The 12,817-nt window shown below is 31.5% G+C and overlaps 1 protein-coding gene across 1 annotated transcript in view; it reads left to right on the forward strand.

Moving 5' to 3' along the window:
* Positions 1–12,817, forward strand: part of Best2 (bestrophin 2) — a 184,108-nt gene that overhangs the window by 35,785 nt on the left and 135,506 nt on the right. Inside the window, exon 3 of the mRNA XM_085944313.1 lies at positions 4,521–4,692. Within this exon, the coding sequence (XP_085800439.1) occupies positions 4,521–4,692 (172 nt within the window). The remainder of the gene's footprint in view (positions 1–4,520; positions 4,693–12,817) is intronic.

A 12,817-nucleotide genomic window follows, 5' to 3' on the forward strand; every position in this document is an offset into this window, starting at 1 on the left:
GGCTTGGATTAGGCGGGGTTTAATTGAATTTTAAAAACTAACGAACATTATTTACAGATTGTAGTCTTAGTTCAGTGAAAACAAATACATTTGACTGACAAAGTGTAGTGTGCGCTATTTATATCGGATTTAAATAGCATACATCCACCCGTCGCCACTGCTATATACATACGTTGAATAAAAAACAATAGTTTATTAAATTAGAATTATGTAATAAATAGATCTGAACACTGCGGAATTCGTCGCCGAAAGTAGGATACGGCGGTCAAATCTATGTCTCTAAAAGGACATAATTCAACTTTGGGAATCTTTTGAAGGCATGATCACAAATAGATAAAATGCAATAATTCGTTTATCAATCAAATTTAAAATACAGAATAGCTGTACTTCCGCGTACACCTTACCTATATTCGATGCTAATTAGGTAGGTACACTCTTACTGATCAACAATCATCATCATTGTGAATCATTCTTTCTTCGTAGGTTGTCAGCTCCAAGTGTACTTAAAAATAGTGATGTGATTGAACAATCAAACCGCATATATTCAAAGTTAACACTCACACGGCGTGCTTTGTAATTCTCGAGACAATTTCTGTTATTCCAATTTTTAAATTCATTATTTGGAAAATCATTTTATGCAAGATTAAAAAAAAACAATAATTGTACGTGATATAATAACTAGGTTTCCAAGACAGTTCTTGGTGATAGAATGATATTCAAAACATTTTAGCAATATTATTATAAAACGTATTTTCTCTGACGATCTATGATGACTACGATATTTGTATTTTTATTCAGCTCTTGATATTAGATTTAGCCAAAATGTGAGTGGTGGCGCTTTTAGCAGTGGACTGTAATTTGAAAGTGATGCTGATAGATTCCGGATCCAAGGGAGGGAGGGGTTAATAGGATGCCAGACAATGACCTTTTATGATGGCTCCGTGGTTTGGTTACACTATCACTCGCGCGGTCTTGTTTGTTGGGTTACCCGGTGCGCGACACTTGACAGTACACTGTTGACGGATGATATATGAGGTTTATGAATTATGTGAGCCGGTATCACGATTTTTCAGGTATTCAGAAGTATCGCTTGGATGTCGGTCACATTATATCAAGCTGACCCGACCGTGTCCCATGTACAACTTTTGAATCAGTCTGTATAATAATTGAATTAATCAATAAACTGTGGTTTAGCGGTAACAGGCCAACACGCACATGATGTCTTGAGCTAACTGAATGTTATTTGCAATCACGGTCGGTTAATGGACCGTAACTGCCGGTCACTTGGTCTTGTGACAATAATAAATAAGGGTAAGAGGTAAAGTAGGGAAATAAGGAATGCCAGCATATTTGGCCCAATCAGTGAGTTTATTTTTCATGCGTGTACCTACTGTGATTTTTTAGGTTCCATGAATAAACAGGACGGTGACAAAAATGAACACCTATAAACAGAACACCGATAAACAGAACAATGAAATTTCAGGAAAAATACAGCATTTAATACTTATTGAAATTGTCGTATCTTTATATGTTGTACTCATAGATTTTTAATAACACAGGTTCTCAATACGCCGTAAAAAATCAAATAAGGTACTCGTATATAATTTCTGCATTTCTAATCGATGGAAAACCTCAATTAAACGGGACTCAATTCGGTGTTGCCGGCAACCTATCTCGTCTTCATCAATCTAATATGTTCAAAATGCAGTGACTAGGTAAATATAATGAAATAATGAGTTTAATAATTCTGTGGAGTTTTGCATCAAAATCAAGCAGTTAATTTGTGGTTTTTACACCGAATTGCTAACATGCAGAGATAGATTATAATGATTATATTAAATAATAATTACTTAACTATTTCTTTTATTCAACGAATAATTCATAAGATTTAAGAATGTACCATTCTGATTATTGAACATACATAATTTTCAAAAACACTTTCTGAGAGAATATATTATTATAACCATAGAAAAAATATTTTTGAAAAAAGTAAGCCACCCCATCGAACCCTGCATCTCCTGGGTTTACGCCCCCGTCCGTTGCATTTACCTCTATGCTACAAGGCGACGTACTAATTACGACAAATTTTAACTATTGGCCTTTTTAATACCTACTCATCAGCGTTCTTCTAAATGAAGCTACGAGAATTAGAGATTAGTTATAATATTTATGTATATATATATATATATATATAGATTTTTTCTATTGGTTATAATATATTTTCTCAGAAAGTGTTTTTCAAAATTATGTATGTTCGATTATATTAAATATATTTCTTTAATAAACTTAAGTTTTAAGTATTTAATTAATAAATATATACGACAAAAATGAATGTTTTATTTTTCCACTATTTATTTATGTTCCGTTTTGTCTAGTTACCATTTTTTTAGTAAAATTACCAGTAGTTCTATATGGATTCACAATAAATTAACAAGAATAGCCACTGCTGTTTCATGGAACGTACGATACTTTGTGGGTGTGGTTGTAAGATAATACGATTTTAGAATGTAGGGAATTATTAGATAAACTTAAACACGTGTAAGAGAATATGTTATTTTCAATATTTACATCTGTAAACGCAAAGTTGTACATGCATTCAAAGCCGAGAATAAATTGCACTTGCCTTTGGAGAGGACAAGCTAAATATTGTTACATAATATTATTATTAAATACAAATTAGTTATTTAAAGTGATTTATGAAATTAAAATTTTCCACTAAGTATACTAATTTTATTATAGAAAATCGCATAACACGCCACACCTGGTCACATGGGGCAGCTAGTATATTATTTAAATTATTTCTGCATTATGCACTTGTTATTATTAGATAGTATATATTTACCGTATATTTCTTATGGTGTGGAAGTAAAAACATTGAATCAATAAATATACGGGAGATACCTACATTGCCATGAGGAGGTAGTTAATGTTAACGCCTTTAAACGAATGGGAAAGGACGGGGAAGTTTTGCCCTTTAGGTGCAGAAAGGTGTACTGAACTAAGTGAAACAATTTTAGTATTTCTCAGTTTATTAAGAAAACAGATAATTTTAGTATATAAGCTAGGGTTCCAAGTAGGGAATCCAATACCGAGCCAAAATTCTGACCCTGGGATTTCGGGATTACAATTTGACAATCCCGGGATCCCGGGACTGGTCCCGGGATTGGCATTTTTTCCATTGTTAATATAAAAATTTTATATTCACAAATAACATTGATAAAATCGGTCAAAAATAAATCTAGTATAATTTATACTATTTAAGACATTTATTGTTATAATATTGTATACGTTCAATCTTGGAAATACATAAGTATAATGGAGTAAATAATATTATAATATAAGTAATAATGTTAAATTTAATATGAGATTGCTGTTTCTGATAGTAAAGACTTAATGAATGGGTTAGCGAGATTTAAAATAGTAATGCAAATCATGGTGTACGTATGGCCTTTCCGCTTCATAAATTTCATTAGTCAGCCAAATATGAAACTGCCGTAAAACGTATGAGATCATGGTGGAATTACTTTGTTAATAGTGCGAAGCATTGTTTTTTTCCAATCTTTCTCATTTTTATTAATTTATGCGAAATAATAAAATGAATCGGCAACTTACACATGGATATAAATCAAACTTCATTCAAACTCAGTTTATTTCTAATGTAGTTATTTGTTATAAAAAGTATTTTTTCTGTTATATTTTCGTTTTTATTTTATTTTCCATAAAAATTGATAAAAAAATCAATCCCGAAAGCTTCGGGACTATGTTTTTCAATCCCGGGATTCATAGGTATCGAAAATAGCTCGGGATCCCGGGATCTCGGGATTCGGGATCCCGGGATTGAAATCCCTAGTTCCAAGTGACGTAATCGAATTTTAGTTGGTACCTGATGAAATGTTTATACTTTAACTTTACTTATTATTATTAGTGCATGCACTACGCTTATGATAAATCTAAAATTTGTAGAAATCCTGACGACGGCTAAGAATCACTAATTATATCGCCAATATTAACGAAATTTGATCAACGATTCAGTCATATAGATATTACTTAATTTCGCCATGATTATATTGCATGCGACGGATGGCGAAATTCAATGGATTAGGGTTCGTGTTCTACTCCCTATCAATAAGTATTCAATATCACATAATATAACCACAACGAGAAGAAGATAAATGTATTGTTGGCCAATCGATGTTTTCCGAGAGTAATATTAATGACTTTAAATTATTGTCTTATAATACGTATGCAATCGTGACATTAGCTACATCTAACTAAACCAACATCAAAAGAACATGTTCTATATTTTTGGCTGTTGAAATAAATTCAATATCTTGAAAGAAAAAAGAGACTAATTGGTCTGTCTATTTTAACATATTATTAGGATTTTCAAACCTTTTAATACATTAAGTATAATATTATTTGAAGTCGTTTCATTATTAGAAAAAAACTAATGGTTTCGGCCAAACAAAATCATTTAAAAATTATTCTCAAATATGTAATATTTTATTGTTTTTTTCCAGGGTATTTGAAAAAATACGACAGTACTTCGGAGCGCAAAGTGAAAGTATACCAATGTCCTTCGTGTTAGGCTTTTATGTGAGCCTCATAGTGAAAAGATGGTGGGAGCAGTACAAACTTCTTCCTTGGCCCGATACTCTGGCCCTCTTCATAAGCGCGGGGATTCCCGGAGCGGTGAGTTAACCTTTTCTTTACCTCACTCTTGACTGTTTTTTTTTAAATTGTTTGTATAATACCAAACTAAATAAATATTGATTTAAAAATCCACCAAACAGCAGGTCAGAGATCGGAGTCTCTATGCTTCTCAAACGTCGGAAATTATTATTCGATAAAGTGGGTCTGAAAAGATTTTCCGTAGTATTAATTACGGAACCAATATTGAAGGTTATGCGGCCAAGAATTATTTCACCCTTTATTTTTGCAGCGTATGCCTTGTATATTTCCTTGCAATATAATATTATGCATGTTCACATAATATATACTTAATTTTTATGTAAATCCCAAATAACTTCTGCTTCCTCTTTTATGTATATCTGTATTTAGTATTTATTTAGATAATAATTACATAGTGATTGCTTATATAACTATAGCTGTGTGTGTTCAGATCACACAGTAATAGTTCAGGAGGCAAAGGCTCTGACGGACGCGACTCGAGTCTATCAAAAAATATGTTTTGTTGCATTCCTTATGCGAGCATCGTACACATTATAATATTATCTACTACGTATTCCATTCTCTCATGATGGCCTTATAATGTTGAGCCTAGATGAAGACCTACATAACCTCCTTCAAAAATCACACTATCACCTCTTATTTCTAACTATTTTATAAATATTATTTTTATTTTTTCACCAAAATTACGAATCAATTGCAAACTTTAATAGAAAGTTTATCGAATGTATTTTACTATATAATGTTTGTAAGTAACTATTAAACTAATAATTAATGTATAATTCTCCTGTTTTATTTACAAAAAATATACTATTTTATGATATTAATTTCTTTTTAAATAATGTTGATTCCTATGTTGAGAATCAAAGATTGTTCAGACGTAGATTCTAAAAATACCCAAAAAATCTGAATTTTTGACCGTTATTCAACCCTTGGCTTTGATATAGTAATAATGTTGTATGTCTCATCTTCTTTAAGTTGGGAATTTTTTTGATCACACTTACAAGTAATACCCCGTTTACACTTGTATGGATTTACTGCTGACAGTAAAAGACAACATCGCGTCTCGCTTACTCTTGAAGAATGAGATTGGCGAGACAGTCAGCACTTTTACGTGTACCTAAACAGTTATTATTGCGATAGTGTAAAATACACATTATTGCTGCAAGTAAATCCATGCACGTGTAAACGGGGTATTACTTGTATAAGTCATTGATGATAATTTAAATAACTGACTATTTACGAGTTATCAAATTAGTACTAAAGATTAATTTTTAAAACGTCATAACAGCCAGCTGTTTCTTATTCCCACAAAAATTGACATAACTGTTTAATATAGTTTGGAAAATCATCATGGACACAGCTGTTGTACAGCATATATAAACTGTAAAAATGTATTACAACAATAAAGAATCTATTAAAGCTACTTCTGGCTTTCTGACTTGAATTAGATGATTTTGATCTGGACGATATGTGGTTCCAAAAAGATGGTGTAACATGCCACACAGCTCGTGACACAATCAACTTCTTTAAAGTTTAGTATATATAATATGTATATATCGTCGGTGTTTTGTAAAAAGGGCGAATCAACAAATTTGGCGAAATCGAGATTTTAATGAAAATACAATATGTACCCAGCTTTGTTGTGTAAAAACGGCAAATTTGTGTCTCCACAGGAAAGTACTTAAAAACGATCATCGTAAGGGCGAATATCCATTTAGTATTACGAATAAAAAGCGAATGTGACATATTCGGCCTTAATAATACTTAATATTAGATAATAATCCCTATTATAATGACAGTATTCATTCTAATTATAAACTTGTTAGATATTTATAATCATCCACAGGTAATTAACAAATAAATGTCAAGTTAAAAATCCTCCTCCTGTAAAATAGCATTTTGGTTAATTCACCCTTTTTACAAAACACCGACGATATAAGCTACCTGCTTCAATACTTCTTACAATAAAAAAAACAGAGATAATAGTTGTTATTCGCCTGCATTTTTTTCACGCTGATTATAACTGACATTGTTTTAGGATCAGCTTATTGAGAGAAAATTTCAGAATATATATATATATATATATTATTTGATTACCCTATAAGGTTCCCCAATACTCATGATTAATTAATTAATTTATAGGTGATCATAAAAAAAATGTTATCATTCTCAACTGTGCCCTTTTATATAACGAGAAAAATATAGTAAGAAGGTATAATACTGAAACATAAACCAAATCGAATACAAAATAATTTTAATAAATTACTTGTAATGCATATAAATGATCAAATCATAATATACTTACGTATTCTATACTACGACTTGCTTTTCTTTTCAAACATGACGTGTTACATTCTATTCAAATTAACACGTGCTCAATTTAAGTTGTGTGATAGTTTTAATTTGACTTCATACTGGTTTTATCGATAAATATAATAATAATAATATATTGTATAGTATAGACATTATTCACTGAAATCAATTCAATATTTGTTTAGTTATATGGTTATCGCTATTTTATTATATTTACTGTTTTTTTGTTGTTAAATAATCAAAATCATATATAAAATAATGACATTGATTTAATATTGAGTTACTGTGGGGGTATGGGTCGAAGTTATAATTTTATTGGTGAGTAAACTATGAATAAATTATCCTTAGTTTTTTGGTTATTAATATTCAGTTAACGTTGTTGAGCTAAAATCTTGTCATATTCAGTGTTGCCAACCGCACAATAGTAAGTTATAGTTTTTTTTATTATAATTTTGATTCCGCGTAAAAAGTAAATTATTTTAGTTGTCATATAATTTTAGTATTACATACCGAGAATAACAGTAGGTATACCTAAAGTTTTTTCAGAAGTACTATGTTTTGTTAACATTTTTTGTATAAAGTTCAGTAATTACATGAAAAAATGATGGCAATACTAATTATATGCACCTGAATATTTATGTAGTTTTTTTTTATTTAGATGAATCCCACTCAATTTTGTAAAGACATTTTTGTTGCTGCATAATATGCTTCGTGTCTGGAAACTTGTACGTATGCAGTTCGCCGTATCACACTTCACCGTGAAATGTTGTATCTGAAATATATGGCGATATATTAACCCATAGCTTACGGGCCGCACAAAATTGTGTTTTTGCTAATTACTTTTCAAATGCAAATTAACACGTTAATTACAAAATTAATTAAAAGGGCCCGTAAGCATTGTGCTAAAGACCGTCCAACCTATTTGGGTCGTATAGTACCTAGTGACAAAATGCATGTCTCAATAAAACACGGTTCTTGTCGGTGTACACTTTACAGGCCAGCAGCAAACAAATTTCGAAAATAGCCGATTTACTGGATTATTTGTTAGGTTAGGTTTTTATTCTTGAATTCATGAATTTTGCCAAAATCAGCTATGAAAATTGAATTAATGTCCATATTGAATCTAATAAAATTGGAGACCATATAGTATATGGTCATCTCTTCCCGATAGAAAGCTCACGGCGAACTGTGCCACAGTGAAATGTTTTACGTAAAATTTACATGTAACCCTGCATCTCTGGTTACTTTTTATTTTCGTATTTAACGGGTCCGAAGTCGCAAGCTAATTTATTAATACTAGTTTATTATACAAAAAATATAATAGTGTATTAAGATATTCATCGTATCTTTAGCTACTTATAAGATACACTTAATACGTTGTATAGTAGGATTTTTTAAACTAAAAAAATAATGATTGAGACGAGCGGATGCAAAGAGAAAGTAAATACAGAAGTTGTGAAAGACAGTTATTATTCTTTAGCTTTACGAATAAAATAATTGTTTGTTTTTTGTTAGTCTACTCGAGGGGCTAATATAAATATAAACTACCTAACCGCAAAATACGTCAGTCTGTGTGTACTCAGCTATTGAATGAAGCCTCTATCTGATTATTTTTTTAAAATATTATTTCGTTTTAATCGACTGCGTAAAACTTTCTTGAAATCGAAAAAGAATGTCACTGGATTTTAAAAGGTTTGTAACATAATATTATTGTTAGGCATACAAATGATCTGCTTTTGTAACGATTTATTACAGTGGACTATGTATGTAAATTACTATTTTTTATTCAATACGAATAGACACAATATTTAAATATGTTAAATTTATCTAATTGAAAATATATCGTTTTGAAATACGCCAGAAAACATACATACTTACGTATTTATTAGAAAAGATCCTAGAAACAAAATTAGGCCAAATGGGAATTCCAGGAAAATAGCTCATGGGCTACAGCAGTCACCTGGACAGTTAGGCTATTCGCTCATGGAGAAACTAAAATCTGACGAACTGGTTGCTGACGGATTTCATAAACCGGCCAATGATTGATGCTTTGCACACGTCGCTACTGGAACCCACTTGCAATAATAATCTCATAACCTCAAACTGTCAAACACATTGTCTTTCCTATATAATTCCCAGATTTTTATGTAATGTCTTTACGGGAATATTCTGGCAGCCTGTAATTATACCCCTGTATTTCTCAACTTCTGCCACACATTTTAAATTAAAAATCGGTTCACCCCTTTTAACTTTTGGCGTCTTGACATGTTATTGTTTGTTCATTTCAGTTCAGTTCAGTGCTACCAATTTTGGAAAGAAAATATGATTTTTCATCGAATTTACTGATATTGCCACCACTGTTTTATAGGGGACTGGAAAGTGAGAGTCTGGAAGACTAGCATGTCACGTCTCTTCAGTTTAGTAGCGAACGTTTTGAAACTGAGAGATTCCAGTCTTTCCCGGAGCGAGCCGCCATTGAAATACATTCGCTAGATATTGGCTGGAATTTCGGTTTCAGTCTCGTCTTTTCTGATTATTCTCATGAGAGGAAGACCTTAAAAGATAATGATAGACACTTGTTGTCCTATATAAATGTAGTTTTGTACTTGTTCGAACTGAGTGGCATTGATGGGCATCTCTTTTTGGCCCGCAAAGCAGTTGAATATGACTTTCGCCTTTGTTACATTTATTTTCAAGTCTACTTTGTTGCTTATTTCAGCGAGTTATTGCATTCAGCTTTGCAGGTTTTATGAGTCTTGCGACAAAATTTCTGTCATCTTTAAAGCACAGATGACTCAGGTATTTTCTATTTATATGGATCCCTTTGTCATTCCAGTCAAGTAACCTGAATAAATGTTCAAGAGTAGCTGTAAATAGTTTAGGTGAGATTGTATCACCTTGTCGGACTCCTTTGCTGATAGGAATTCTGCGCGTTGCATTATGGAGGTTGATAGATGCTATTGCGCAGCAGTATATTATTGAAAATATTTATATAGCTCCCGAGGATTCCTTCCTCGAATATTGAAAATTTCTTTATGGAATCGAACGCTTTCTCATAGTCTATAAAACCCATGGATAGTGGCAGCTTGTATTCATAGAGCGGTGCCAGGAATACAAACATATTTATATAATATATAGACACATAAACGGTTGTTAACTCTATATACCTGAATTATCGACTTTTAGCAGTAGCCCTACAATATGAGATTCAAACTTTTTCTATGATCGAATATGCATGTTTTTAATATGCAGGTACGTGTAGGGATTCTAATACCGGTATTAAAAAAACGGAATCCCGGTATTCATTTATACTGAAATATCGGTTTCAAAAATAAAAATTCCTGGTTTACCGGTATTAATATGACCGAAAAAACTCAGCGTTTTACGCCTCGCGGGGGGGCTTTGCCCCCCTCGGCCCCTTAAATGATGGTTAATTAAACCCTGACGGCTAGCGTCGGAGCTTTTGCGTCGGAGATCATGAGTAAAACATGTTTCATGTTAAAATACTAGATTAACGTCACATGCCAGATACAATTTTTGCAAGCTGTATTATTATATCGAGTGAAAACAGCAGATTTGGCAAGAATTTAAGTACTTTCTAGCTGCTTTGCATACAATTTATAGTCACAATTTGTTCATAAGAATAATAAAAAATTATACACAACATTTTCTTGGTGTATCTGTATTAATCAGTGAAAATTTTAATCGCAATTTTATTAAAAAATCGTTTAAATTATAAACAAAAAAAATAAATCTTTTCTTAACATTAATCTCATAACTTTCGCTGGATTATGGGATTAAGGAAAAATATGCATAATTATAAAACTCCATATAAACTATAATATCAATTACAAAATTTGATAAGTATTTCATTGTTTTTTCTAATTATGTATAAATTTATAGGACTTAATATATGGTGGTACCAGACACTCAATTAAATTTTGAACATTTCACTTGTTTTTTTTTACTTAACTTTATATTAATTTGTCGTGACACCCTTCATGGTGAGTACAAATCCTATTTTCTATAAGTATATAATATAGGTATATTATGTATTGTCACTATTATGATAATGCGTTGGTGATACTTATATATCGACACACTATTGTGGTCGGAATAATTGTTTAACCTAAACATACCGGCTTATATTTTGTAAATTTCAAACGTTCCCCCATTTGACATCTCGGCTAGCGAGATCTACCTGATCGAACCGTTTCTTGGTCAGTCGATGTTTACTATACTTTGAAATACCTACTCGATGTTTCAAAATGTTATGCCCGCCATTTTGCCTTTTCCGAAGGTCGGGTAAGTATTTAATCATGTCTCTGGCTTCACGTCCAAAATTTAAGTTTATCACACAGTATTGTAAAAGCTATGCATAAATAAAAAAAAATGTAGTGACGTCATGTGAGCTTCTGCTTTCTCTCAAACACACCACTCCCTCGAGATAAAATCACGACATATAGTTTTCTGCCGTCTATGAGAAAGTAGCCCAAGGGTTACAGTATGTAGGTAGAGTATAATATACTGTAGGTACATCAATATAAACTAAAGTGTAAAAAAATTTTAATAGTCAGCAGTCGCAAATTGCTGTTATTTATTACTACAATAGCGTAGGTACTTCCAGTGTGCTTTTTACGACATTTTTATAGCGTAGACCGATAATCGATTCTTGAAATTGTTTTAGTTTTCCTTTTAAAAATTTTACGCGTATTTAAAAATGTTATTCATATTTTTTAAATGAAACAACAGCTACCATTATTATGTTTTTTGATAGGTACAGTTTTAGTCTGCAATATATTGAACGACACAAAAATTGCCATCTAGCCATTTTTTATAAAACTATCATAGCTAATTATAACTCACATTGTTTTTGAATGTCAAATAAATTATAAAGTGGAGTGAGTAGGCATTATCCACGTATATTACTTACATACATACATAACCTAAATGATAGAATTATTATGTGTAGTTTTTGTTACTCGTACTACCTATAGGTATAATTTGTAAATTATTGTACAGGTCCGTTGAAGAACTAGATACCCACAGGCCCAGATTTTCCACAGGACTAAGAAGGCTATTTACATTTCAAAACATTCAAATCTTTAAAAAATGTTCTCAGTAGTTCGGTTTTACCTGCAACCGAATAGCGAAAGAACAAAAAGAAGAAATTCACGTGACGCACTGTCAATATAGTTTGAAATGTTATTCGTCACTGTTCTGGCAAAAGACACTAATTCGAAAAAATGAAATATTGAGTTAGTACCAAAATGTTCCTTATTTCAAACTTTACTGTCTGGAAACCTTCTTAATAAATAAACAGTCTTTATTTTAAAGTCATCCTTTTTACGATTACTTAATAAACTCACATGATAGACCATTATTTCAAACATTTTAACAACTTCAAAGTCAAATTACTCAAAACCAGTATTCTCCAGTTAGTGTGTTCTGCCAGAACAGAGACGATGGAAGTTTTTTTGAAATAATAATTGATTTCTCAACCAAAAATAGAGTTTTTTTTTTTAAACTATGATTTAATTATTTAATAAGATGTTTGTGGAGGCTTCTTAATACGCATTAGCCCAGGAACCCTTCAAATATAAATACACCCCTGGCTTTTAAACGCACGCAGTTTAAAATGACTGCAACAGTACCTGTGTCGTGACGTGAATATTACAATATAATTGAATACAGATTTTATTTTTATTGTTAAAGTTGTCTGTTCGTTTACATTAAATCATCAGATGTACAATAAAAATATTCTAATATATTCAAGTCAGTACACACAATCTACAAGGTCGAGTTATCTATA

Source organism: Rhyacophila brunnea, unplaced genomic scaffold (assembly GCF_057557595.1).
Source record: "Rhyacophila brunnea isolate RB1 unplaced genomic scaffold, BYU_Rbru_1.0 scaffold_1, whole genome shotgun sequence".
NCBI classification, from domain to species: Eukaryota; Metazoa; Arthropoda; class Insecta; order Trichoptera; family Rhyacophilidae; genus Rhyacophila; species Rhyacophila brunnea.